At 47.4% G+C, this 26,706-nt stretch overlaps 12 protein-coding genes across 12 annotated transcripts; 7 read left to right on the forward strand and 5 right to left on the reverse strand.

The window, feature by feature from the left end:
• Positions 1 to 139: 139 nt before the first annotated feature.
• Positions 140 to 1,480, forward strand: FSST1_012498 (uncharacterized protein; the record flags this gene model as incomplete). The annotated part of the gene is made up of 5 exons (XM_083235731.1): positions 140 to 440; positions 489 to 595; positions 651 to 804; positions 856 to 1,088; positions 1,139 to 1,480. The coding sequence occupies 5 exons, from the start codon at positions 140 to 142 to the stop codon at positions 1,478 to 1,480; spliced, it is 1,137 nt and encodes a 378-aa protein (XP_083082194.1).
• A 2,175-nt stretch (positions 1,481 to 3,655) lies between these two features.
• Positions 3,656 to 6,250, forward strand: FSST1_012499 (alkaline-phosphatase-like protein; the record flags this gene model as incomplete). Its single annotated transcript, XM_083235732.1, has 1 exon — positions 3,656 to 6,250. The coding sequence occupies one exon, from the start codon at positions 3,656 to 3,658 to the stop codon at positions 6,248 to 6,250; it is 2,595 nt and encodes an 864-aa protein (XP_083082195.1).
• A 359-nt stretch (positions 6,251 to 6,609) lies between these two features.
• On the reverse strand, positions 6,610 to 9,028 carry FSST1_012500 (uncharacterized protein; the record flags this gene model as incomplete). Its single annotated transcript, XM_083235733.1, has 2 exons — positions 6,610 to 7,254; positions 7,310 to 9,028. The coding sequence occupies 2 exons, from the start codon at positions 9,026 to 9,028 to the stop codon at positions 6,610 to 6,612; spliced, it is 2,364 nt and encodes a 787-aa protein (XP_083082196.1).
• A 1,286-nt stretch (positions 9,029 to 10,314) lies between these two features.
• Positions 10,315 to 11,683, forward strand: FSST1_012501 (pyridoxal phosphate-dependent transferase; the record flags this gene model as incomplete). Its single annotated transcript, XM_083235734.1, has 3 exons — positions 10,315 to 11,364; positions 11,415 to 11,520; positions 11,577 to 11,683. 3 exons carry the CDS (start codon positions 10,315 to 10,317, stop codon positions 11,681 to 11,683), a joined length of 1,263 nt encoding a protein of 420 aa, XP_083082197.1.
• Positions 11,684 to 12,456: 773 nt separating this feature from the next.
• FSST1_012502 (uncharacterized protein) lies at positions 12,457 to 13,639 on the forward strand (the record flags this gene model as incomplete). The annotated part of the gene is made up of 3 exons (XM_083235735.1): positions 12,457 to 12,931; positions 12,985 to 13,465; positions 13,516 to 13,639. The coding sequence occupies 3 exons, from the start codon at positions 12,457 to 12,459 to the stop codon at positions 13,637 to 13,639; spliced, it is 1,080 nt and encodes a 359-aa protein (XP_083082198.1).
• Positions 13,640 to 14,089: 450 nt separating this feature from the next.
• On the reverse strand, positions 14,090 to 14,482 carry FSST1_012503 (uncharacterized protein; the record flags this gene model as incomplete). Its single annotated transcript, XM_083235736.1, has 1 exon — positions 14,090 to 14,482. One exon carries the CDS (start codon positions 14,480 to 14,482, stop codon positions 14,090 to 14,092), a length of 393 nt encoding a protein of 130 aa, XP_083082199.1.
• Positions 14,483 to 16,804: 2,322 nt separating this feature from the next.
• On the forward strand, positions 16,805 to 20,498 carry FSST1_012504 (uncharacterized protein; the record flags this gene model as incomplete). The annotated part of the gene is made up of 4 exons (XM_083235737.1): positions 16,805 to 17,036; positions 17,083 to 18,449; positions 18,603 to 18,877; positions 18,929 to 20,498. The coding sequence occupies 4 exons, from the start codon at positions 16,805 to 16,807 to the stop codon at positions 20,496 to 20,498; spliced, it is 3,444 nt and encodes a 1,147-aa protein (XP_083082200.1).
• Positions 20,499 to 20,596: 98 nt separating this feature from the next.
• Positions 20,597 to 21,937, reverse strand: FSST1_012505 (alkaline-phosphatase-like protein; the record flags this gene model as incomplete). The annotated part of the gene is made up of 1 exon (XM_083235738.1): positions 20,597 to 21,937. One exon carries the CDS (start codon positions 21,935 to 21,937, stop codon positions 20,597 to 20,599), a length of 1,341 nt encoding a protein of 446 aa, XP_083082201.1.
• Positions 21,938 to 22,406: 469 nt separating this feature from the next.
• Positions 22,407 to 23,984, forward strand: FSST1_012506 (uncharacterized protein; the record flags this gene model as incomplete). The annotated part of the gene is made up of 3 exons (XM_083235739.1): positions 22,407 to 22,528; positions 22,578 to 23,086; positions 23,137 to 23,984. The coding sequence occupies 3 exons, from the start codon at positions 22,407 to 22,409 to the stop codon at positions 23,982 to 23,984; spliced, it is 1,479 nt and encodes a 492-aa protein (XP_083082202.1).
• Positions 23,985 to 24,237: 253 nt separating this feature from the next.
• Positions 24,238 to 24,957, reverse strand: FSST1_012507 (uncharacterized protein; the record flags this gene model as incomplete). The annotated part of the gene is made up of 1 exon (XM_083235740.1): positions 24,238 to 24,957. One exon carries the CDS (start codon positions 24,955 to 24,957, stop codon positions 24,238 to 24,240), a length of 720 nt encoding a protein of 239 aa, XP_083082203.1.
• A 583-nt stretch (positions 24,958 to 25,540) lies between these two features.
• On the forward strand, positions 25,541 to 25,879 carry FSST1_012508 (uncharacterized protein; the record flags this gene model as incomplete). Its single annotated transcript, XM_083235742.1, has 1 exon — positions 25,541 to 25,879. One exon carries the CDS (start codon positions 25,541 to 25,543, stop codon positions 25,877 to 25,879), a length of 339 nt encoding a protein of 112 aa, XP_083082204.1.
• Positions 25,652 to 26,582, reverse strand: FSST1_012509 (uncharacterized protein; the record flags this gene model as incomplete). Its single annotated transcript, XM_083235743.1, has 3 exons — positions 25,652 to 25,861; positions 25,985 to 26,243; positions 26,296 to 26,582. 3 exons carry the CDS (start codon positions 26,580 to 26,582, stop codon positions 25,652 to 25,654), a joined length of 756 nt encoding a protein of 251 aa, XP_083082205.1.
• Between the last annotated feature and the right edge of the window lie 124 nt (positions 26,583 to 26,706).

Below are 26,706 nucleotides of genomic sequence, written 5' to 3' on the forward strand. Positions count from 1 at the left end.
CAAACAACTCTTGATTTGTAATTTCACCATTTACGACTTCGTCACAACCAATTCTTGTGAGGAAATTGGTAGATAATCACTCCATAGCAAACATACAACCACCGACACTTGTGTCATTCGATTCAGGAAAACACCAACCATGGCACCTATCAAAGTCGGCGTAGTCGGTTACGGCAACTCGGCTAGAAGCTTCCATCTACCATTCATCACTGCGATACCGGACTTTGAACTCGTAGCCATTCTCCAAAGAGCCGAAGCACCATCAGACCCTTCGTCCGCTGCCAAAGGCTCGCACTGCACTGTCGATTTTCCTCATGTCAAGCATTACCGCGAAGCCGACGAGTTCTTTGCCGACTCTCAAATCCAGTTTGTTGTCGTTGTCACTCGTCATGATACACATGGGAGTTTTGCTGAACAAGCTCTCCTTGCGGGCAAACATGGTGTGTCAAGTAAATCCTATTTATCAACATTAACTGACTCTGTTTAAGTTATCGTTGATAAGCCGTTTGCCATGACTTCCGAAGAGGCGGACAAAGTGATCAAGATATCGGAAGAGAAGGGTCTCATACTCACTTGTTTCCAGAATCGACGATGGGTACGTCTCTCGGTCCTGAAGATTGCAATATCGTTCAAAACACTGATCCAGATAGGATGCCGACTTCAAAACTCTCAGCCATCTAATAGAAAATGGCGCACTTGGCGATATCAAAGAAGCCGAGCTCCACTATGACTTTGAGTCACCATCTTGGTTGTCTAACATGGGGACAAAGTTTACCCCAGGATCAGGAATGTCGTATGGTCTTGGTAAGTCGCCGTCTTAGTGTATGTCGAGTCCCCTAACTTACAGTATGACAGGTACACACAGTTTAGACCAGGCCCTTGTTCTGTTTGGACGACCCAAGTCTGTAACAGGCTTCTTCCGTGTCCAGCGTGATGGTGAGAGTGAGGTCGAGGACTCTTTCACGATTATTCTCCAATACGACGGCGCACAAAAGGATCTTCTCGTTACGGTTAAGACGTCCGTGGTCACACCTATGGCGCAACAGCTCAAACAGCTTGTTCGAGGAACAAAAGGATCTTTCATTAAGGTGAGCTTTACCTGATCGCACGTAATGGTGCATTAGCTGACATTTCGAAGTTTCAACAGCGCAGCACCTGCATAACAGAAGACAACATCGCAGCAGGTCTCGAACCACTCGATGAAGGATTTGGTGTTGAGTACGAAAGCATGCAAGGAATCCTAACCACATACGAAGAATTTGACAGTAAAGTTCAGAAGTGGGATCCGGAGACAAAGAAGTATACGGGTAGATACCCAACTCTTCCAAGTCGTTGGATTGGGATCTACGAAAATGTTGCCAATACGATTAATGGCAAGGCAGAGTTAGTTGTCAAGCCTACTCAGCCTCGGGATGTTCTCAGAGTCATTGAGCTGGCTAGGGAATCGCATGAGAAGGGTTTCACTATTGCTTGGTCTTGAAGATCACAGACGGACAGATAGATACAATTGTAATTTGCATTTGAGATGTATGTATGGCAATGAGATTTAGTGAGGCAAAAATCGGAAGAGGGGCAAAAAGAGAGGATAATGGTGGAGTTAAACCACCTATGTTGGACGAACAGGGAATCGAACCCTGGACCACTCCCAAATTATTCGAATGAATTATGCTAAGGGAGTATTATACCACTAAACCATTCGCCCGAACGAATGTTTGATGTCAAGGCCAGTTCAAATTACGGACCGAGACCTTCAACCTGTTGGACGGGCATTGTTGAACCGGAGATGAAAGACCAAAAGAGGCCACTGTATTATAGCGAATAGCGCGCTATATCTTTTGTCGCAGTGGCTTATGATTCAACAGGCATACCGTTGTCGATCAAACTACGAGTATTTTTAATCGTTGTCATCCAGTGGTGTTCCTTCTTATCCTACGTGCAACGGAACAATTATTCCCAGCCTTCCAAATTGCAAATACTCTGCATCTACAACAGGAAAAGCAATTCATGGTTGAGTAGGAGTGGTAGTAAAAGACATGTCTCATGAAAAAGTCAGCCTTACCAGGACATCGACATGGCTGGTTGCAGTCTAGTTTCGCCAGTTAGCTCGTTAATCAGGCCGGCACCATTGCGAGTCAGTCAGGACTGGACCATTCTTATTTCGCGACTTTCTGCAAAGATCACGCGATCAGCAAAATAAAAAATGCAGGTGAAATGTCTGTATGATAACTATCTTGTTATTATCCTCCTGTTTGGTGGAAAGTCGACAGAGAGAATGAAGCAAGTTCAATGCCATAGGGTAGGCAGTATTCAGACATGTCAGAAATTACGGGAGGAAATGCGAAATTAACCAGGGTCTTCGGACGATAACTGAAAAGGGCTGGCTGTAACCGGTGACATGCTGTGGATATCCGAGCGGTTAAATTTCCCCATTTTTCGCATTATCCCAGAAAGGAGACCGACATTAATCTCGATAGGTGGTTGCATTGTGATCATCTGTTACCTGTTGAGTAACCAACCCTTTCACAAATATTGATCCATAATTTCATTACAGCCGTATACAGTGCTCCAGTTCACGGATACGCTTTGCCGTTGATACGACACACAATGATACCAAAAAATACTGCCTCAATCCGAATTGCCGAGAAAAGCGGGTGCCTCCCTCGTAAACAATTAAAACAGAGAAACAGACTCAAAGTTTACGATATGCAACTGCCACAGAACAAGCTTTCTTCCAGTTCAGCGGGACACTGTCACTCCCTGAACCCCAACAACCCCTAAGCCCAAGCCGGTTAACCGCCCCGGCCTAACTAGAGGCGAAGAACAACCCCGTCAGGAGACTTGGGTTAAGCTTCTTAGGGCCAAGTCCTTTGTCCGGGGTTTCCTTGTTACTGGGGCCTTGGTTGGCTGAGCCGTAATGAGGCAACCAGTTCGAGATTGCATTGCTCCACAAACAAGGGAACCTCGTCAGACGATGTACGGTAAACGAAAATGGATCTTTGGTGCCAACTACCAACAGAGGCGCAGTCCAGTCACTGACAGGTTTGACAGCCTAGACTATGCCTCTGTGCATCCATCAGCTCTCCTCTGGTCGATGTATGTCGAAGACCACCTGCGGAATTAGGATATGGCGCAATAAAGATAAAAAACCGCTAATCCTTTTGTAAAATGTGGCGGCGGACTCTCGAAACATGTTCAGGCCCAACCACGATAGGCTCAACAACGAGAAAACGGATAATGGGCCCCCCACCTCTTGCCAGGTTCTAGATCGTCGAGAATAATCTCCGTTAGCCGTTAGTAGAGATAAAAGCTGGACCCTGGGAGTTGGAGGCGTTTGGTGCGGCACAAGCCTTAACTAATAACCCATGAGCGATATTTATGAAAGGTCCAGCAGGTCCCTACACGCGACTAGCTTTCCCTCTTGTTTCCCTCTCTTCTTGTGTTTGTGTCCGGCTCATACCAATACTACCCCATTCGTAGTTACAGGTCCCGATAATCATGTACCTATCGTGATCACAGTGTAACAGGGAGATCACCGAATCCACAGGGCGCCCGTTTGCTTGCTCGCACTACCACCCTCCATCCCTCCTGGTGGAATCCTTCCTTTCTTCGATTCTTCCAACCTTGAACATCCTTTCCTTTTCCTTCAAGGTTCAAGATGGTTTCCTTCAAGAAGATGAGCTCAGTGCTCACCTCACGACTCGCCAACAGACGCTTCGCATTTGCTCTCGTCACATTAGCAGTATGCGCCGCAAAAGGCGTACATCTTGACAACCATAGATCATCTGTAGCGCCCAAGCGTATGATTCTCTTCTTTTTCTCTTTCTTCACGCAAGACATCCTTCTTCTTCTCTTCATCCGACTCCTTCTCAGTCACTGGACCCCCAGCTTCCCGGGCAAGCTACGATTCTGCATCACAGCTCTTGCGGGCACTTTGATAGCCTACAATGCCGCACTCGGTCTTGTCTCGGTATCTTTTTACCTGGTTGCTGGTTCGGAAATTCGCTGGCGCAATATCGGGTTCATCGCCGACCCTTCAGCTAGAGCAATCATGATGTCAGGTTTGACAGCGTTCTTGGGAGTATTGGTGCTTTGCCTTTGCTTGAGTGGTGTGCTTCAGAGTGCTTGCTATGGATTATTTGGCTGGGGCGGTGATATCATCAACTTCCCCTTCACTTTCATCTGGCGTAAGCTTGGCTTTTTCGCGAGTGGCAGAAAGGCTTATGATCAACTTCCTCAACAAGACTCTCTACCTCAGTGGAATGAGGGCAGTGAAAGCGGATCGAGTCATGATGACTACTCAGAGGACGAGTACAAGGAGAAAACCAAATCGCCAACGATTACATCACAAAGATCATCGAGTTTCTCCACTGGAGGTACTTCAACGAAGCGCTCAAAATGCATGCGCTTCCTTCGCTTTCTGCCGTATCCTATCGTCACCATTCTATTGACAGCTCTTTTCACGCTCACAATTTTACGACCCAAGGATCCTTCTCTCATCTTCCTCTCTTGGACCACTGGTCTTTTGCCCTTTGTCGACTTTGCCTCAACATCACCATTCCTCGATGATCTCCCCTCGGTCTTCGGCAAAGGATTGCAACGGTCTTGGGACGACAAAACTGCTCTTGCTGGTCCCGCTCCTTTGGATTGGCTCCCGAAAGGCACACCTGTTGTTCCGGCCGCGGCGCCTGCTGGTTTCCACGATTGGTATAACAACCAGCCTCGATATAACGCCAAATCCGACCCATTGAAGATCTCAAATCTGGAAGAGCCTCTCCGCGAGTCCCTACAAGGCAAGCTGAAGGACATCAATATTCGACACGTTGTCATGTTCTTCTTGGAAAGCACCAGAAACGATGTTTTCCCCATCAAGAAGGACCGTCTAATCTGGAACCGATTCGCCGACACATTTCCCAACAAGAAACTACCTCAGGATGTTCAAGACAAATTGGCCAGTTTGACGCCGACAGCGAACTTCATTACAGGCGACTACGAGGATGGATTCGAGCACGCCGATAAGCCTAAGCGAGGAGGAATTCATTTTACCAACGCACACACAGCCGGAACCTACACTCTCAAGAGCATGACCGCTACAATCTGCGGTATCTCTCCTCTGGTTGCCGACTTTAACCTCGAACACAGCCATCATCTGTACCAGCCCTGTTTACCCCAGATCTTCAACGCCATGAACATCGCAGAGACCAAGGACGCTGAGAAGACGAAGGAGGACAAGTGGAACTCGTATTTCTTCCAGGCTGCAACTCTCGACTACGATAATCAGATGAACTTGATGTCAGCCATGGGTTTCCCGATAAACCACACGATTGGACGAGAATATCTTCGTAGTGATCTTGCGAAGCATGGCCCTGTTACATTGCCCAACATCAACGAGTTTGCTTTCGAGGAGGATCCGTTGGAGGACTACATCACCGATATTTTCGAGGACGCGGTCAAGGACAACAGCCGCGTGTTCCTCACACATCTCACGAGTACCAGCCACCATCGATTCCACATGCCCAAGACCGAGCCCTACACGCCTTTGGCCAAGGGTCTAGATATGATGTCCCGCTACGTCAATACGATTGGATACGACGACAAGTGGATTCGAAAGGTCCTCAACGTCTTGGAGAAGCAAGGCATTGCCAACGAGACGCTGGTCATCTTCCAGGGCGATCACGGAACATCACTACCAGAGAACGACTACGCATCACCATACTATAACCCCAACATCGGCGTCGACCACGTCCCTATGATCCTCTCACACCCACAATTACCTCCCTTCAACGTCGACGAAGCCGTTCACTCTACACAAATCCTCCCCACCATTCTGGACGTCCTCCTCGAATCTGGTTCCCTTAGCGAAACAAGCCGCAAGGCTGCAACAGACCTAATCGGCAACTACGAAGGCCAATCACTCATTCGACCTCTTATCACCAACAACAATGCCACAGGCCAAGGCCAGTGGCAATTCACCGTGACCAACCCCGGACGGGCTATGCTTACAGTCCGAGACGCGCGGTATCCCGATCGTCACCTCGTGGTGCCAGTTATCGAGAATGTGGATTGGAGATTGACAGATCTATCAAAAGATCCACACGAACATGATTTAGTGCAGAGTTTGGATTTTACTGCTTTTATACATGGCGTTGATGAAAAATACGGACGAGAAATGGCCGAGTGGGCTGAGGAGGGTGCTTTTGTCACGAGATGGTTTGTCAAGGAGAATAGCAGGCGTTGGCGGTTTGATCTCTGATCACCAGGAGTGATTTTTACGAACTTGTTATGATTAGTTATACTGTTTAATAATTTATGTTGATATATTTTCACAGCCAGTCATCATTGAAGTGATGTAATGTGAGGTATTGTCATACCAGGCCAAGTCGTCGCACACGAAAGCCTAGAGTTTGTCAAGTCGTTTCATCTTCACGCCCGCTTCGTTGAACACAAATTTTTCTTCGTGTTGTAAATAACCAGATGAATGAGATGAATAAAGAGTTGTCTGACTCTTGAAAGATTGACATATGTGTTCAAAATCAGACTTATGTAGTGTCGATACATTATTAGAGGATTGCTCCCATCATTAGTATGTACTTCTATATAGTAGAAATATCATCATGACCAGAACCTGAGCTTATTTATCCACCCTGATGCCTGACCAGCCGACTCATCAGAATAACCACCAGAATTCCCAAATGACACTCGTCTCGGTCTGACGTAGTATCTATCAATCTCTCGCACTGAATAATCCACATCCGTAGCCAAAGGCAACACCGTCTCCCACGGCGATGGAGGCTCTGCCGATTCACCACTATCCCCACTTGTACTAGACCCTTCGGAAGTCCTCTCCTGAGGATTCTCGTAGACGGTTTCTGGCTTGTCGAGTGATGGGATCCGTCGACTTCTGTTAGACAGGCTAGATGTTGACCTGGGATTCCTCTCTGAGTGGTTCGAGATAGATCGTTTAGGCCGTGCGATTTCGAACGACGCGAATTGTTGGTTCCTTTCTGAGAGACTCGATATAGATCGCTCAGGCCTTGGTGAGCGAAAGTATGTTCGGAGAAGTTCAGGTGATACGGGGCCCGAGTCTCGAATTGATGAGTCTCGAATCGACGAGTCTCGATTTGATGTGTTTGATGATGAGTTGGTGGTGGAAGAATGTTCTGAAGACGATAAACTGCTTCTATAGTCGACTATGCCCCTTTCCGAGAGGTTTGTTCTATTTGTGGGGCGTCTCCTTAGTTGTCGAAGACCGTAGACCTATGAAGCAATGTTAATACAGCCGATATCACCATGGAGAAATGAGATGCCATACCTGAGGCCGTTCTCGCGAGGACTCGGGAGGTGGAGTATTCTTCCATTCGCGATAGCTAGTACCAGCAAGTCGTCCAAATTCCAACGCCGAAGGAATAAAAAACATGCCAATAATGAAGATGGTGTGAAAGATTAGGATGATATAGCCGAGCACACTCGCTGCATTATGGCTCCAGATGTCAGGAATCATTCCCAAGCAGAGAAGAAGAACAGTAAGTCGTGCGCCAGCCATGATGAAGGGCTTAGAGAGCAACCTAGGCGCTGCTCTGACCCATGCTAGAAAGCAAAGTTGAATGAGTTCGCATGTAATTAGAGAGAACACTTGTGCTGTGCCAAAACGCTGTAATCCTCCCACTATAACACCGCGTGCGAACAGGAGTATGAAAGTAACGAAAGTATAGTAGTCTTGTGTGCGAGAAGGCTCTCCATCGGTGTCTTGTTTGTGAATGTCGTCGATAAGCAGATAACCCATATTCTGCGGACTTCTCGATGCCATTCCCCACCAGCTTGCAATGATGAGAAGAGCGACAACCGAAATCACGAGAAAGATGTAGTATACCGGTCGTGCGCTGGCGCTGTCGAGTTGGTACGTCGTCCACGCGGTCAATGGGAACAAGAGGTAGGTGAGAAACACTCGTAGAGCAACCCAAACCGTAGCTTTCTGTCGCTCAAGCGTGGAACTCTCAAGAGTCAAGGTCCCGGACCGATTAAACCAATCTCGTGTCCATCTCACATGCAGACCGATTTGAAGGATGCCGTAAAGGCCAAAGAGAATGACGAAAGCAAGACCGGCGATATTGGCCCATGTGTGAACAGTAACAGGTGCAGCCATGACCTGGGTCATATGCTCAAGACCAGTTGTTCCACCAAAAGTGCCGTTGATCTCGTGGATGCCATCGTGAATACCGTAGTAAAATGCGTCCCTCCATACAATTCCCTTGCGCAGCATGAGAGTCGACCAGCTAATTCCTGTAACAACAGGTTGTAGGAACCCGGGCTGATAGAGAGTGAGAGCGCTCGAGAAGAAGATGAACTGGAGGTATGTAAGACAATCGGCAATTCTCGTCAAGTGAGACCTGTTGGGGCTTCTTTCTGGGCCGTTTTCCTCGTCATCGCCAAGCGGATGCAGCAAATTATACCACTCTCGCCATCCAGCAACGAGAATAACTAGAATAAAGATCAAGGCCGGTCCCCAAGACGAGATACCCTGGAAAGTTGAACCAATATCTGGTGTCATGAAAGACTTTAGACAAGCGACTGAGAAATGCTCCGGGCCGTCGATGTTGATTTCCACTGCATAAGCCGCCAGCGGCGCAGGATCATCAATCTTGAACAGAACATCCAAAATCTGCAGATGAACTTCCCGGTTTTTTTGCGTGTACTTCCTTGTCTCGCAAGTCACGTTTTGGTGGTCGCTGTTATAACGCCTCGTGCCACCAACAGCCCCTAAACTCAATTCGACAGATGCATTGTCGACCAAGGAACGTTCACAAGCCGCTGACGTCTGAAAACTGGCTTGGATCTGAAAACTGAGATATGTCTCATTTCTTTTCTTTTCTAGAAAACCGTATAGTGAATTTGGAACGAAGTGGTCTTCAAACAGAGAATAGGGCGGTGGTCGACCCTGGCAGTCTTGAAACTGAAGATGCGCCGCTTCAGTGTTGTGGGTAAAAAGAAGGAATATAGTGAACAAGACAAGGCGCAGTAATAATGAGTGCATTTGTGTTATTATTTTTTAAAAAGAAAAGAAAGTGAATGACCATTACCACTTCTTTACGATTGTCGTCATTGAGAAAGGAATGAATGGGGCCTGGGATTTGTCTCGCTTGTTGATGATCTGCTTTGGGAGATTAGGAGGTGGAAACAGGACAAGGAGAAAAAGAGATTTTTGGTGCCTTGCAGTTCAGGTTCTGTTTTTCTGGGGCCAAGTAAGTTTGTTTTTGGCGCTTGCCCCAAAGTGTCGGTCCGATCTTGGCTGTTTGTTAGCGTGAAGGATGAAACTTGGAATTGTTTGAGAGCGAGGCTAAAGGATGATAGAATATGAGTAGATATTGATTCAATCCAAGTTGGGAGTAGAGCTAGAGATAACTGGGCTCATCGAATTATGAAATCATTGCTGCTAGTGTGACTATTTGATGAGTTTTCAAGATCATCGATGTGATGTTCCACGATCTTCTCACACTAGAGAACATGGGTCGGACTTGTCCGCGTGGCGAAGTGCAGCGTTTCGTTATGTAACCATAGCGGAATATCCATCATCCGACATGCCAACAGCCGAGGCCTCCCTGGTTTTAGTGGATAAAGTCTACATTCACTTAAAGACAAGCTGACAGTGATGAGAAGTTATTCGATGGGTATGCAGACAAAGGATTATGTAGAAATCAGCCCTTGTTTTCGTATCCTGTTGGAGAATCAGACCCAATAATCTGTCGGAATATTTTATCCTTGCCCTGTCTCGCTGGTGATTCCCGTCTCGGCTACTCAGCCTCGAACTGGGTGATCGCCATCACAGAGCCAGTGGTGGCTCGGCAATGCAACATCGGAAGATTATCGCTGCAATTTGAATAGAAAATACCAACCAGGATAGAAAGAGAATGAGTTTAAGGTTTGGATGTTTTCTTTGTTGTTGAACAGCTGGCACTTTTATGTCCGCATCGACTTTGGTATGTCCATTGGTGGTTGCGTTTAACCTTGTTCTTCATACTTACCATGGCACTACGTGAGCCACTCCTCTATGCCATCATTGAACAATACCAATCCAAAACAAAAACGAAATGTTTGTTCCATGGCGTTCATCTAAAACAACATCCTATTGTCCTTACTCACAGTGGCTGAAGACAATGGCTTGACAAGACACACTAGCCCTACCCTGAAAGGCGGATCGCAAAACTAAAATACCCACTTTCCCGGACCACTTCGCACCGAACCCATGACACACTGACCGATCTCTCTGTCCACCGCCTTCACTCACTCATTCATCTATCAATCTACCGATTCACTGCCACCATGTCGTGCTTCTCTTCGTTACCACCTCAGCCCACAGACGAGATCTTTGATCTTCTCGGTGCCTACAGAGCAGACTCTAACCCTGATCGTGTCAATCTCGGTGTCGGCGTCTACTGTACCGATGAAGGCAAATCTTGGCCTCTCGACGTTGTCACGCGCGTGGAGAAGGATCTTTTTGAGGAGGCTAGTTTGACTCGGCACGATTATCTTCCCATTGAGGGTGACCAGCAGTTCCTCAAGGTTGCGAGGGAACTTGTCTTTGCTCATCAAGATGATTTGAGCATTGCCTCCGTGCAAACCGTCTCCGGAACCGGAGCCAACCACATCGGTGCTCGTTTTGTCGCTGATTACCTTCGACCGCAATCAATTTGGGTCAGTGATCCCACATGGGCTAATCATCATATGATCTGGGAGTCTGTTGGAATGACGCCCAAATTGTATCCCTACTATAAAAAGTCGGATTGTTCATTGGACTTTGAGGGCATGATCAAGACCCTCGAGGAGGAGGCTCAACCACGTGACGCCATCTTGCTACACGCATGTGCACACAATCCTACCGGTCTAGATCCTACAAAAGAGCAGTGGAAGATCATTGCAGAGGTCTGCCAACGAAAGCAACTGTTCCCCTTTTTCGACGCCGCATACCAAGGCTTCGCATCCGGAAGTCCCGCGGAAGACGCCTGGGCCATCCGATACTTCTACCAGCAGCAGCCTCGACCTGACATGATCGTTGCGCAGTCCTTCTCCAAGAACTTTGGTCTTTACGGTCACAGAACAGGAGCTATCCATCTTGTCCTAGCGGAGCCCTCTAAAGAGATCAGGGACAACGCTTACTCCACCCTTTCTTACCTTTTGCGATCCGAGATCTCTATGGCCCCCAAGTATGGTTCTACGATTGTCAAGACTGTTTTGGAAAGTGAGGAGTTGACTGCTGCTTGGATGGCTGATTTGCAAGTCATGAGCAGCCGTATCAAGAGCATGCGACAGGCCCTGTATGATGAGTTGGTGCGCTTGGAGACACCTGGTACATGGAACCATATCGTTGACCAGGTAAGTAATACTTAAAACAGAGTTGACAGCAAAGACTAATTGGGTTGCAGATTGGCATGTTCTCATACACTGGCCTGACCCCCTTTGAAGTCAAGGTTCTTCGAGAGCGCTTCCACATTTACCTCCTCAAGTCAGGACGTATTTCCATCTCTGGATGTGAGTTTCTATGATGTATTCGTCTTGGTGATCTGATGAAGCTAACGTAACTGCAGTGAACGAGAGAAATGTCAACTACGTTGCCAAGGCCATCCACGATGTCCGAGAAAATGGTCATGAGCTCAACGGAACAAATGGAACAAACGGTGTCAACGGACACTGAACTGTGTTATATAACCATATTTAGACTACAGATTTCTTTACCCTCCCGGGTTTATAGATGTACAGTTTTCTCAAACTCGGTGTTCCAATTGCGATACAGTCCGATGTCGGCCCGAACTCGGCTATGGCTTTGCTTTTGTGTGAAAACTTCGTCTGCAACCCCAATCTCATCATAGTGTTATGCTACCTCCCATGAGTTTTACAAGTATTATAGTAGCATTGTCATTTTTGTGGTTACGGCTAGCTCATAGGCGGCTAGTAATTAAGTTCATATTACTGCCTGTAAACAGTTCTTGCATCTTAGACTTTCTGTAATAAGAGTTTAAGTAATAGGTAAACACTATAATATCGAATTAATAATAGATAACATTGACGATCCGATTTCACTGATTATTTTTTATATTCTGTATACATATATGTTTCGCCGGAGAGATCCGGTGGTTGCTAAGCGAATACGAATACTATACTCGATTAACCGAACTCAAAAAATAGGACCACTCCCGACGATCCAAACATGATCTTATCAATCTCGCAACAAATCAGCTGTTTTTAAATGTATTAATTAAACACTCAGGTCAGTTAATATGTCTCAGCCTTCTGCAATTAAACAAAGTCGGTGTACAGGGGTAAAACAATTCTCCGCTCCGTATTCACTCATCCACGCCGCTTGCCCCGCAAACGTACGATCAGTTGAGACCACTTATTAACATCTCCTCAGCCCCTTCACTTCAACATCGCATGAGATAACCACATCTCTCTCACATATCAACCAAAATGGCCAATCTGGGCGTTTACGCAGGTGTAGCAACGCTCATCGTCGTGCTCTTGACCTATGGCATCCCCTTGTTCCTCAACGAGTACTTCCCATGGCAATCGCTGTATAAACAACGTCACGGAAGACCTACCGTCACGACAAAATCGTACGAGGGACGAACTGTTCTTATCACTGGTGCCAACGGTGCTTTTGGATCGAGAGCTGCTAAGCTCTTTGCCCATCGAGATGTTGACACGCTTGTTCTTGTTGACGTCAGGGACTGTGGAGAGCTGAAACAGGAGATTGAGAAGGAATTGGCTGCCGCGGGCAAAGCAAAGCCTACCATTTTGGTCTGGCAAGCTGATCTGATGAGTTTCTCGGGATGTCAAGAGGTTGCGAGGAAGGCACAGGAACTGAAGACGCTTGACCATGTCTTGATGACGATGGGTATCTTGTCTTTCAACCGCCGCGTGTCGCCTGAAGGCTGGGAGACCTGTGAGTACCTGACTGTCTCACTTATGATTGACGAATTTCTAACACACCTACAGCCATTCAAATCAACTACCTCTCTGGTGCTCTCCTCGGACTCCTCCTTCTACCTCTCCTCAAATCATGCTCCTTTAACCCCAACCCGCCCGTCATGACCTTTGTCACGTCCTTCGGCATCTACCCCTCCTCATTCACCATGGGCATGCCCAAGAATGGCAACTATCTCAAGATGCTCAGCAACAACAAGGACGGCATGCAGCAAGCTCATCAGTATGGCCGTTCCAAGGCTCTGTTGCTTTATTTCACCCGCGAACTCGCCGAGCGTGCCTCAAAGCTTCCTCACAAAGTGACCATCAACAGTGCCGATCCCGGATCTGCATGGACGCCTCTTACTGCACCGAACCAGGACCAGCTCATCCCGAGACTAATTCAGAACTTTGGATCCAGAGCACCGGAAATTTGTGCTGCTGCTCTTGTTAATGGTGTTTCATCATCTGAGGATGCGCACGGAAAGATCATGCAAGATTTCGACACTACTTCGTAAGTTCTGCGAGACAAAAGGTAAAGAAAGTACTAACTGAAAAAAACAGGTATCCTCCATTCATGGAGCGCAAAAGTGGCCATGTTGCTCAGAAGCGTGTTTGGGAGGAGACGAGGGAAGAGTTTGAGGCCAAGGTTCTAGAGGTCAAGGCTGTTTACGAGATGTTGGGTTAGATCTGATCATTCTGTTCTCTTCTAGTTTATGACACAACACTGCAGCGTAAGGGTTGATGGAAGTTGGCCTCCAAGCTTTAGAGTATCAAAATAAATGGCCTAAGAAGCCTGATCTCATTAACATAAACTATCTTCCTAATTTCGTCTCTTATGCTTCTAGTGGTCAACACTTCTAATAGTATGTGAGCTATACCCAATGCGGCACTCAGGGTGTGAATTCTCTTCCGATGTAGGAATAGTTGACTTAGACAAACAATCAGTGGTAGCGCGACAAAGAAATAGGAAACGCACATTCACAAATAAATCATAGAATCAATCCAAAAAGAAATCTTATTGATTACAACACCTCCTTCTCATTCTACTTCTTAGGTGTTGATCTCAACATGACCAGCATGCCGACAGCACCATCCCTCACCTCCACCGTCTTGAGCACCCTGATTCAACTTCAACTCAACCCCAACGAGTCTTGAAGTAGTCACCAGACCTCTCAAGCATCTCCCATCGCTCCTCCTGCTGAAGCCTCATCTCTTCGTTCTTCTTCATCTCAAGCTCCAACTTTTCAGCATCCACATTCTCATGCTGCATCATCTTCAACCAACGATCCCAAAGACCGTTGTACTCGCGCTGCATGTTTCGGACGCACTGACAATATCGACTAGCTATGTTCTCCAGCCGATCACGCTCAGCATCCGAGATGTCGCCGGAAAGCCTCTTGCGAATATCTGCGACTAGCACAGTGAGGTCTTGTTCTCGCTTGTCGAGCTTCTCCGCTACAAGGTATAGCTTCATAGTTAGCATGTCGATGGTTGTATCACCAACATGGAAATCGGAGGAAGAAGACATGGTGAATAGATTTCGGAAAGAGAGGTTTAGGTGCGAAAAGTTCTGTAGGTCGAGTTAGCTTTTTGTGAAGTTGGGGACGTACCTTGGATTTCTTCGTAGCTGATGAAGGGTTTAAAAAGATGAGAATGAGATGTGAAAGCCTTGAACTTATATAGTGGACGTTATTGTGTTCTGGATGATGTAGCCCATCCTATTGTTCAATCCGAACAACGAACAGATTCATCGCGTAAGGACAAACAATTTTCTGTTCTTACTGTTAGGTATCAGAACAAAGGCTTTGATACGAGAATGAATCAGGCCTGATCAAAGAAAAAATGGATGGACTTATGAACAGCTAAGTATACTTTTGTACAAGAGTCCACAGGCAGCACACTAATGGAAAAGTAGAGAGTGCTCCAAATCATGCGATTGGTAACAACGGTACATCTATACGCCAAAATGAACATACGGAATCCATGTTTGATCACCCCAACTTTGCACCGTCTTACCTTGTGTTGGCCATTTGAATGCCCTTGAGCCATATGTTTCCCCAGCCTGCTGCTTTCGTAGGGCCCGCAATGCTTCATGAACTCCTTGGCAGACAGCTCTATCCGTCATGCCTTCACGCTTCAAAACCTCATAAAAGCTCCGCGCCACATCAGCTGAATTTCGATCCGATATAGCCCAGAGTGTACCGACGACGTGCCGAAATCCCGCAAGTTGAAATGCACCCACGAGATGTACACCCTCATCGAGTAATTTGGTCTTTTGATTCTATCCAGTTGAGCAAGCTGATAGATGCCCTAAGAATGGCGGGTGGTTCTGAAGCTTTGTCTCCCGCAGGTGAATGTGGCCAACGCGTGGTGTATATGCCGCCAAGAATTAGGTTTTCTAGGAAATGAAAAGGGTTTACTTTGCTTATCGACCCCAAGCGACAATCTCATCCAGGTTTTGGAGAGGAACATCGCTGGAAAGATATTAAAATTGACAAAAGTGAGTTTCTTTCATGGATTGTTTTGGCAGCTCTAACATTAGTAGTACGGTCGGTCTTGCGCCTCTAGTGACGAACGGGTACATCTTTATTCAAGGTTGTGGACTACATCAGTTACCCGCATTCTAATTACGCTTCTCATTATAACTGTCGTCATGATGCCAATTCTTATATGTAATCGCATTAGCAACGTCAATGTACTGCTTGGTATAATGTTCAACGAGCGTATTCCTTATGCTGTTGAGCCTTTTTACAAGAGGCAAGGTTGTCGAGCTGACGGTCGCAGCTGCTACGTAAGGTTTCCTTACCAGATTCGAAGTTTAGTACTGACACTCTCGTAGATATACTACCGTCTTGGTGGCCTTTGTCCCTAATCCAGTTGGATAGATAGAGAACTATCGCTGGGTGAAGCGGAATAAGATAGCGATCCAAAAGACGAGTTCAGCGTCGCAAGACTGAGTACAGATTAGTTCTAATAAAAAACTTCAGAGTCTGGTTGGTATCTGGCAAAAATGAGAAGTGCAAAAAGACAAAAAAGGATCGACAACGGCAGGATTCGAACCTACGCGTGCGAACACAATGCCTATGATGTCTCGAAAGAGATAGCAGGGCATCGCCTTAACCACTCGGCCACGTTGTCTTGGTGATCGGTTAAACTTTGAGTCTGGAGTTACCCTCTATATAGATCACACATTAGTGTCTCAGTACTTTGGCTATATCAGCTCTTGAACTCAATTCCTAGTAACCAGACCTTCATGTCTCAAACCACGTCAACGTACTCGTCCTTTACATTCGAAAATTCTCTGCAAGACACTAATTGAGAGCAAGTATAAGATAAGTTTTGGGGCTAATTAATACCTATCTATCCAGTTTCCGTGCCAATTTATAAAATCACCGTATCATCGCGCGTTTGTTTGTGAAATTACCCTACAATGTCACTCCAGTAAATCTCGACACCTAACCCCACTAACGTTGCCCTATCTTATCTCTCCTAGGACAATCCCTACTCAGCCGGGATTAAATCAAGGACCGACGTCACAAACAAGAAGCGGTAAATAATTCCCAATCCTCAAAGCCTTGGCAACTCATTCCCCGCCCACAGATTGCAACTTTACGGAGCTTAATGTCAAGGTACCTGCTCTAAACGGTTTAAGCTTATCATCGGCCAACCCTAGTATGATAAGCTTCCTTGCTGATCGGCGGGGTAGACTGTTCAACAGTTCATAAGTTCCCATGGGAAGAGTCGTAGTAGCATGAGTCTCATTCTCTTGGCCGATCTATAAAATGTCGTAAAAGCCCTCAAAATGAATCTCTAGTGTGGTAGGAGATTCAGTATCGCTCGTTTGGTAATCATGTCCCTCCGTGCTGTTTTCACCTCTGGCCTCTTGTACGTTGGCTTGGCTACGGCTCAGCAAACGTATGCCAAGAATCAGGTGGTTGTGGTAAACGATAGCGAGGAAGCCTCAAAGAACTTTCAGGATGTCGACGATGTGAAGCTTGAGTCGCCTGCTTTCACTGACCCAAAAAGCATTCCTGCTGGGTTCATGAACGGCACTAGTGGCCCGACTAGTGATGCTACGATGGGTATGTCAAGAAACGCAACACATTGCACAAAGACTAACAACATCAGAATACTTCCTCCAAAGTCTCGCATCTCGTAATGGCTGGTTGACGTACAAGAACCCTGCATTCAAGTCCGACGAAGGACGCTCAATTCCTTACGTCTACCTCTCCACATCAACCCAGCCCGAAGTCAAGGCCAATGCATCCTCGACAGAGAAACTGCGAGTCTACCTGCAAGGAGGTGTTCATGGAAATGAGCCTGGAGGCGATCAAGCGCTTCTCTCTCTTCTGGGCAAGTTTGATGCCAACTCTACCTGGACAGCTTCAATCTTGGAAAAGATGGACATCATGATTCTTCCTCGCTACAACCCTGACGGTGTCGCTTACTTCCAGCGCGTCCTTGCCACTGGATACGACCCTAACAGAGACCACATCCGATTTGCTAGCCAACAAACCCGCGACGTGAAGGCCTTGATCACTGATTTCCATCCTCACATCGCTGTCGACGCCCATGAGTTCGGTGCCACGAGAACTTTCGGTGACAACAAGCAATGGCACCAAGCTGTAGACGGTCAATTCGACGCCATGAAGAACCTCAACATCCACAAGGATATCCGCGAGTACTCCGAGTCCGTTTTTGCGCCCAGAATTGCCGGCGCCATGGAGAAGCGCAAGCTACGCTGGAGCCCTTACATCGTCGGTAGCGCCGCTGAGCCTTTGGTCTTCACTCAGCTTGACACTCAGGCCCGTGCTGGTGATGTGTCTTTGGCTCTCACCCAGGCCATGGTGTTCCTTACTGAGACTAGAGGTATCATGCTGGGTGGCCAGAACTTCCAGCGCCGTGTCGCATCAGGATTGACCATGATTGAGGCCATTATCCAAACTGCGGCTGACAAAGCCGAAGATGTGTACGAGGTGATTGAAGGCGCCCGTCGTAAGGTCATTGAGAGTGACGAAGACATCATCATCAACGACAGCTATCAGCCTGAGAACCGAACATGGGACATGATTGAAGTTGAGACCGGAAAACTGGTCAAGGTTCCCATCAAGTTCCTCAGCTCAACGCCAGTTAAGGCCAACCTGACACGAAGCCGTCCCGAGGCCTACGTCTTCCCCCAAGCATGGAAAGAAGCCGCCGACCGTCTCCGTCTTGTGGGTGTCAAGGTCGACCAGCTCCGCTCCGAATTCAAGGGCGAAGTTGAGGCACTGAACGTTACTAGCATCAACGTAGGCACTACCGTTTACCATGGAACAGTCCTCAACACTGTTACCACTGAGACCAAGCGCAAGGAAATCATCATGCCTGCGGGTAGCTTCTGGGTTTCTGCCAGGCAAGCTGCTGCGGCGTATGCTTTTGTTGTACTTGAGCCTGAGAACGTTGATTCTTACGCTACATTCAACATCTTGCCTGTTAATGTTGGAGATGAATATCCTGTATACCGTGTTATGGCTTAGGAGGGAGTAGAAGTAGTAATGAGTAGATGATCTAAGTCTTGTAGTACAAAATGAATAATTTACCTAAGACCTAGAACCCGAAAATGGTTAGCGTGAATGATGCCATCACTACTGGGCTCTTATCGCTGATAGCGCGGGGAAAGACTGACAGCTCAGGGCTCTTTAGTGGACTTGACCGCTAATAAATCTCCCGCCATTCTTTCACCTGCCCTCATCAAACTTATGGAAGATACTCCCACTACAACTCGCAAGCGAAGCAGTGTCCGACGCGCCAACGTGACGGCGTGTCAGAGATGCAAATCCAGAAAGCAGCGCTGTGATCAGAATATCCCAGCATGTTCTTCATGTGCACGTGCGGGCGTGCCTTGTGTAAGCGTTGATATCGACGGTCAATCAGCGCCTCGCAGGCAAGTTTAACACACCCTGACACAGGAGAAATAGCCACTGACAATTTTCAGCTACATAAAAAGCCTCGAGGATCGTGTCGCTGAACTGGAGCTCGCTCTGCAGGGCCATGGAGTGGACACCGAATCCCTCGCTGGGAGTCGCATCTCTCACGACGCTTCTGAATCAACACCCGAACCACGACAATCAAGCGACTTGACCTTGCTGAGTCTTCTCATACCGGAACCAAGCCATGTTCAAGACAAAGGAAGTTCCGGCTACCATGCTCTTCTCGGTACTATCACCGTGCCAGAAAGAACCAAGTTCCCACCCAAGTCTACTACCATACAACTTGCGGCTACGTACTTCGAACACTCCAACTTCTTCTCCCCCATTCTTGATCAAGAGTCATTTCATAATGTCGTCGCCATCTTGTATCAAGACCTAGCGAATGTCGATCAAGGCAAACCAATCCAGCGATTCCAACTCTTCATGGTGCTAGCCATCGGCATCAGGCTTCTCAACAGAATGGACTCTGCTGTTCCGACAACAGCATCAGACTCGTTTTTTGCCTCTGCTATTGGAATCCTGACAGAGCGACCGCAGGCTACTTGGAAAGGCGACCTACAGCATCTACAGAACCTTCTTCTCATCGTCCAATACACAATCTTCGCGTCGAATCTCTCTGCGGCATGGCACTTTATTGGTCTGGCAACTCGACTGGCTATCGACCTCGATCTGTTGAACGAGACTCGTCTTTCGGGCGGCCACAATGAGGAAGTTATCTTGGACGCCGAAACCAACAATAGACGGCGGGTATTCTGGTCAACATACATCCTCGAAACCAACCTCTGTGTTATCCTCAATCGACCCCGGTCAATACCCGACGAAGCCGTCTTCACACCCTTACCTTCGACAAATGGTCCTGAATCCTGCAGCGCGCTAGCGAATCACTGCATCCAATTTCGCCAACTGGAGTATGAGATATACCACACGCTCAACTACAAATCCCCGGCAAATGGCGCCTTCTTCGACTACAAAGTTTGGAAGGCGGGCATGAAGGACCGGCTCTTTGAGTGGCATGCCACTGTTCCGCCCGTCGATTCTGGATCAAAGCTCGCGCCTCAAAACTTCTTCGATGGCGCCCTTTACATGACACTTGTTTCTCTTTTCTCACCATCGCGTCACTTTCCAGATCTATCGGGATCTGAATTGAGAGATCTGGCCCAGTATGCATCAACGAGTATAGAGCTCTATCGGGAGGGGTTCAAGGAGGGGAAGTTGAGATTCTATTGGCGAACAACGCCGAACCTCTTCCTGTCTGGTGCAGCATTGGTTCACTGCATCAAGAGCCTCACGCTACAGGGATCAGTATTTGACGCGAATGCGCTCAAGAGTCATATCTCTGTGTGCTCGACTGTGCTTTGGGGAATGGCCGAACGATACTCCCCTGGAGCTGTGTATCGTGACCGATTTGATGAGTTGGTGGCATCCATGTCTGATGTCACAGGTGATATTTCCGTTGAGCTTTCCGAAGATTTCTCTTTTGGGCAATACACAATACCACCATTGGATTTGAATGGAACAGCAATGTGGACATCGACTCCTCCGACTTTGGATCCGTGGATATTTGACCCAACTTAGTTTCTACAAATGTTCTACGACAAAAGAAAGAATACAGACAGGTTTTCCTTACCGCTAGTGTCGACATTAACGTTTATCTTGTGACTATACACAGCTATCTACAAACCCTTCAAGGGATCTGGTGGTGCAGGATCACTCTTCAAACTCTTATCAAATGCCGCCTTTAACCTCATGACCGGTTGCATGACCCAAGTGTTGTAAGCCAGGATATCTGTCTCCTCTTTCGGATCCCTCACGACGTTGAACAGATACGGTGACTCGAGCTTCCCAGACGACTGATTCACTTTAGGTTCCCACACCAAATGGAGTTTCCAGTCCTTCCACTTAACAGCACGCAGTTCGTCCTTGATGTAAAATAGAAATCCTTCGCGCTGGGATTTGATAGAAGTTGGATTTTCGAAGAACGCAACTTGGCTGACACCGTCGATGGGACGATCGGAGGGTGCCTCAGCACCAGCCATTTCGAGAATGGTGGTGAATATGTCGGTTACGTGAACTATCTCGTTGGATGTTATGCCACTCGGAACATGGCCTGGCCAGCGAATAATGAAAGGCACTCTCAGACTTCCTTCCATGGCTGTGTGATATGTTCCCGACCACGGCCCAGCAGTGCCTTTGTACGGCGGTCTAAACTCTGGCCCATTATCAGAGGCAAAAATGAGGACAGTGTTTTCACGAACTCCCAATTCATCCAGATGATCGATCAACTGGCCAACTCGGTAATCCATTTCAGCCATTGAGTCGGCAAATTCTCCTTGGCCAGTCTTACCCTCAAAGTCGCGGTGCGGCAGTGTCGGGAAATGGAGATGTACGAGCGGATGGTATAAGAAAAAAGGCTTTTCAGCCTTGACTTGACGCGACAGCCAGTCCTTTGACTGATCAACGAGCATTTCGTCAATCAATCGCCGCTTCTCGAGGTCATAGATGCAAACGTTCTCAGAGTCTTGTCTTGCGCAGCCCTTCATGATATATGGCAGCTCTGCGACCTCGGGCGTATATCCCAATGCCGAAGTAAACTGACTCTCATCCGTTGTCCTCGGGATTCCGAACCACTCATCAAAGCCCCGGTCAGAAGGGTACCTCCCAGGAATGTCACCAAGATGCCATTTTCCATGATGTGCTGTCGCGTAGCCTTTTGGCTTGAGACATTCTGGAAGCGTTTGCTCCCAATTTGTGAGACCTTGAGGGAACCCTGCGGGAACGGATTGTCGACAACCTGTGCGGATGGGATGACGGCCTGTCATCAATGCCGAGCGTGTAGGAACACAGTCACTCTCGACATTGAAGTTGTGCAAGAGAAGACCTTCTGTGGCTAGATTGTCGATGCGATGTGTCGCAGCACCACGGAGGAGACCACCGCCGTAGCAGCCAAGCTCACCCCAGCCAAGATTATCGGCTAGAATGAGCACGATATTGGGCTTTGATGGATCCCTGGACATGGCGATGATGGCGAGCTCGAGAAAGATAATGGGAGACGACACAAAGATTTGCTTGGACGTGATTACATTGCAGAAGCTCACCCTCAATTCGACTTAAATCGCGGACGCTCGCTTAGGTAATTATTCTTTGGAAGGATGTTGAGACATCTCCAAGTTCAGATGATCAGCATCGGCGAACCGACCGAAACTCCACATTTTCGCTCATCGCCGACGCTCACCTCCGAAAGCTAAAGACATCGCGTCCCTTTAGTCCTTTCTCCCCGCAATCTTTCCTTGCAGTTGCAGATACGCGATACAAGCATTCAATGGCGAGCTGACATGTCTAGTTATCATTCCTAATCGAGTTTGAGAATCGTCTTGGTGGTGATGGGATGTTATAAAGACGACACCAACTCTACAGTCCTTGGGTCACCAAGATCAGAGGTATCAGCTCCTGGTATTACTCCAACTCGCCCGACGCAGAAACATCATGTCTTTCAAGTTGGGCCCTAGTAAAGACTCCAAAGATGGTCATGATATTGACAATGCTGCGATGTCTATTGTTCCCGAACCTACTTGGACAGATGTCGAAGAAAAGGCGGCAGTCAGGAAGTAAGTCTCATATGCCCAGTGTTTCAATGACCTCTACTAACGTCGCAAGACTGGACATGACTCTCATGCCTCTTCTCGTACTCGGATTCTATGCGTTGCAGCTAGATCGCAGCAATATCAGCAACGCCCTGACTGACACACTCACAACCGACCTGAACATCACTAAAGACGATGTTAACCTTGGAGATCAACTAATGATGGTTGGTATCATCATCGCTGAGATTCCTTCCAACATTGTCCTCCAAAAGCTCGGCGCACCAACCTGGCTGACAGGCCAAGTACTCATTTGGGGAACTATCGCCTTGACACAAGCTTGGGTCACTAATGTGCATTCGTTCTTTGCCACCCGATTTCTGCTTGGGTTTTTCGAGGCTGGGTTTATTCCTGGTGCACAGTATATGCTTGCAATGTTTTACCGAGAGAAGGAATTGGCGTTACGGACAGCCATCTTCTATTTCGGAAATTATTTTGCTACTGCGACGGGTTCGTTGATTGCGGCCGGTGTGCTTCAGATGGGAGGTATCCTCGGGCTAGCGGGCTGGCAGTGGCTATTTATTAGTATGTCTTGACTCATTTCCATCTTGTCGCGATAACTAACAGACTTACAGTTGAGGGTATCTTCACCCTTGTCATCTTCTTCGTCTTCATCCTCCTCCTACCTCGCTCTCCAATTCACACCAAGCCCATTCACGGCTACTTCGACCTCTTTTCACCACGCGACCGTGAAATCATGCACGGCCGCATTTACCAAGAAGATAGCTCCAAAACTGAAGCTCATGCCCAAATCACCTTTGGCGGTATAATATCAGCACTCACCGACTACCGCCTATGGATCCATACGATTCTAAACGTGGTTGCTCTAGCCCCTAAAGGCGGTCTTCAGCTTTACGGACCAACGATCATTCGAAGTCTAGGTTTCAGCAAGGTCAACTCCAACCTTCTCAACTCCGTGAGCAGCTTTTGCGTCGTAATCCTCAGTTTCGCCATCGCTTGGGCTTCAGATAGGACCAAGCTACGTGGTCTATGGTGCATGGTTGCTTTTCTCTGGAGTATTACCTTTAGTGGTGCCTTATTTGGATCAACGAATCAAGACAAATGGACCAAGTATGCCCTATTTACTCTACTCAGTAGCGGAAATGCTCTCTCCCAGGGTCTTAACGATGCTTGGTTGAGCATCAATGTCCGATCTGCTGGGAAGCGTAGTATTGGTCTTGCCATGGTGGTTATCGGCAGTAATGCTGGTGGCTTGGCAGGAAAGCAGCTCTTTCGTGAGAGCGATGCGCCTCAGTACAAGCGTGGTTTTCTAGCAATTATCCTGCTGTATACTGCCTGTTTACCAACTACCGCTGGAATCATATGGGTTTATTGGTGTCAGAATAAGAAGGTTGAGAGACAGGTTGTCGAGAATGGACAAGAAGGTATAACGGATACGCAAATATCTAGATTCTCTCTGTAGAAACATTCAACTTCGTAGTCAATTTATACGCATAGTTGACACAGCTAGGCACATATATGTACGCAAAGAAATGGATATGTCTTGTAAGGGTATGGATCTATTTCGGTGAGTGACTTATGAGCATTTTTGCATATGTCTTTTTCTGTAAGCCCCTCTGACACCGTTCAACATTTCTGTCGTTTCTTCAGACAACTACCAAGCTAGACCTTACTGGCCTGTCATAATTTGTTCCATTCCAGTTGGTCTTGTCTTCTTATATATACAATAGCAGCAACTCGCGCAAGGTAAGATATTCCATAATGCGATCATGAACGACGTGATCCGTGGCCCAAGTTGACTCGAGCTCCTCATACTCGGAGTCGGACATCAACCTCTTGGTTTTTGGCATAAGTGTTCTGTCTACAAGCTGGAAGTCGATGAAAGTCCGAAAATAAAGGTACACCTCGGACCAAGACAAGTCGTCTAGCCTTCTCATATGCTCGTATCCTTGTGGTAGGGTGCAATACTTGTGTTCTTCTGGTGAATCGCAATACTCGTGTCCTTGCCATCCACCATCACAATGATGATACCATCCCGGTATGGTTGCCTGCTTATAGAGATAGATGTTGATCTCATAACTCTTCGAAGCGAATATATGGCGAAGCTTCCGGATGGCTTGGGTGTCTCCCGTGGATAGAGGATTTGGTAGAGTACCCTTCTTCCACTGTCTCGCTAGTCTGAGGATTAGGTCGTTGTTAAGCTTGGGGTCGTTGAAGTATACAAGCCCAATCGCGTCTTGTAATAAGTCATTGAACTTCTTTTCGTCTCCTGCCATGTTGTGCAGAAAAGACGAAAGGTGGTCTCGCTCTGATGACAGGAACTGCGTGAGCATGATGGGCGATGCTTGTATGAGTTGGAAAGCCGTGTCATGGCTTGGTATCATGCCGAGCATGTGGATGCGAATCTCTGCTGGCAAGCGTTGAAATGGGTCCATCGGGATCAAAGTCGGGTTGGGTGGTAAAATGTAAGGTAGGCGGCTGATCGTTGTTAGAAAACTTGAAGCTGTGGAGGTCTGGCTGGGAAGATGTCTTGCTGGGATCATTGAGCCGAGTTGAGAACAAGCGAACGGTCCGAAAGGGTGTCGTATCCTTTTTATATTTTGATCAAAACTTAAAATCTTAATTCTTTTTCTTTGCTTTGCCACAATTATTCGGATTGCACATTGTTGAATGTTTGTGTTGCATGACCCACCAAAGCCAAAGGTAGAATCCAAGGTGACGTTGAATATGAAGGGTGTCACGTGCTCAATCTCGGGAGTTTGTCACAAATGTTACAACCTCAACTTGAATCTTCAATTTATTCGTTCACTCATCTTATAATCATCGTCACATGTCGGTACATGTGTGCATCTATGTTAACGAAGAAAAGAAAATCCCTGTTATAGAGGCCAACCTGGTTATGCGCAGTATGCCTCTTGACCTACAGTCGCCAATCTTGAAAATCATTTTCTCAGATCAATGACCGCCTTTACATTAACTTTGTCTCCCACCAAAAGATTGACAGCGACATCATGCAACATGACAACTCGACATGCCATTACTTGTCATCAAGAATACGACAATCTTCTCTTCCTAACCTCTTCGCTGCCGGATGCCCCTGTGGGCGGTATCGTTTGGTCAACCGCATTACTAGCGGAAGCCGAGGAGCTCAGTCACGACGCGATCGGCGAAAGTGTTGTATGGTTCGATGGGAAGCTCGGAGTGCTGGATAGTGGGCCAGATGACGGTCTCGAGGCAAAGAGCCGGGTCGTAGATGCACTCCAACAGACGAATGCCAATGTCGGCAGTAAAGACGTGGGCGGTCATGGGGTCATGTTCGGTAGAAACAAGAAGTCGAACCTAGTCGGCCAAAGTTAGTCAAGATATGGAATCATAAAGGCTTCCACTTACGGGGAAGTTTCTGACATAAGGGTGTCGCTCCTTGCTCCATTGCTACTGGGCTAGGGACAGAATCAGACCGACGAGGTAGGGATCCTCAGACCACTCGGTGGGAGTGACGTTTCGAAGTCGGATACGACAGACTCGAGCCATGGGAGGGTTTCCGCCGTCGCCCGGGTTGCTCTGAGGGCGGATGCTCTTGAGGCGCGCCCATTTTACGTCGTCGTAGTGGAAGTAGCCAACGATGGGAACCTCGCATAGAGCGGGAGAGCCATAATGGTAGATGTAGCAGTCCGAGACGTGAACGTCTTTGGTGTCAAACATAAAGATGGCTTTTTCTTGACTGAAAGCGAGAGAGGTTAGCATGGATCAAAAAGGAAGGAAAGTATACTCACGGAAAATGCGATAACTTGGTATCCATGAGATCAAGAATCTTGGCAAAGGCAGCGCTCTTAGGTCCAGAAGTAATGCTCTTTGCGAAGCGCTGAGCCAACTGGTAAAGAGGGTCATCTTCCTTGGCCTCATAATAATCTCGAATTTCTGGGAGGGCGTCGATGCGTCGGAAGCAGATCTTGATGAGATCAAGATGCTGAGCGGTCCAAAAGAGAGGATTCTTGCAGAACCAAGGGTTTTCGATGATCAATCTATTAACGCACTGGTAACCTAGTTTTGTTTCGGCCATGATGATTGCTGTTTGTGGCGTGGGGGCAGTCGCAGTGAATTTGGTCTGGTTCAAGTTTGTTGGTGTTAATGTCCGAGTTTTGGTTTATTCTGTCACCCTGGAGATAAGACCAAATGGAAAGAGC

The sequence above is a fragment of the Fusarium sambucinum genome, chromosome III (genome assembly GCF_050947815.1).
Source record: "Fusarium sambucinum isolate potato_lamoka chromosome III, whole genome shotgun sequence".
In the NCBI taxonomy this organism is placed as follows: domain Eukaryota; kingdom Fungi; phylum Ascomycota; class Sordariomycetes; order Hypocreales; family Nectriaceae; genus Fusarium; species Fusarium sambucinum.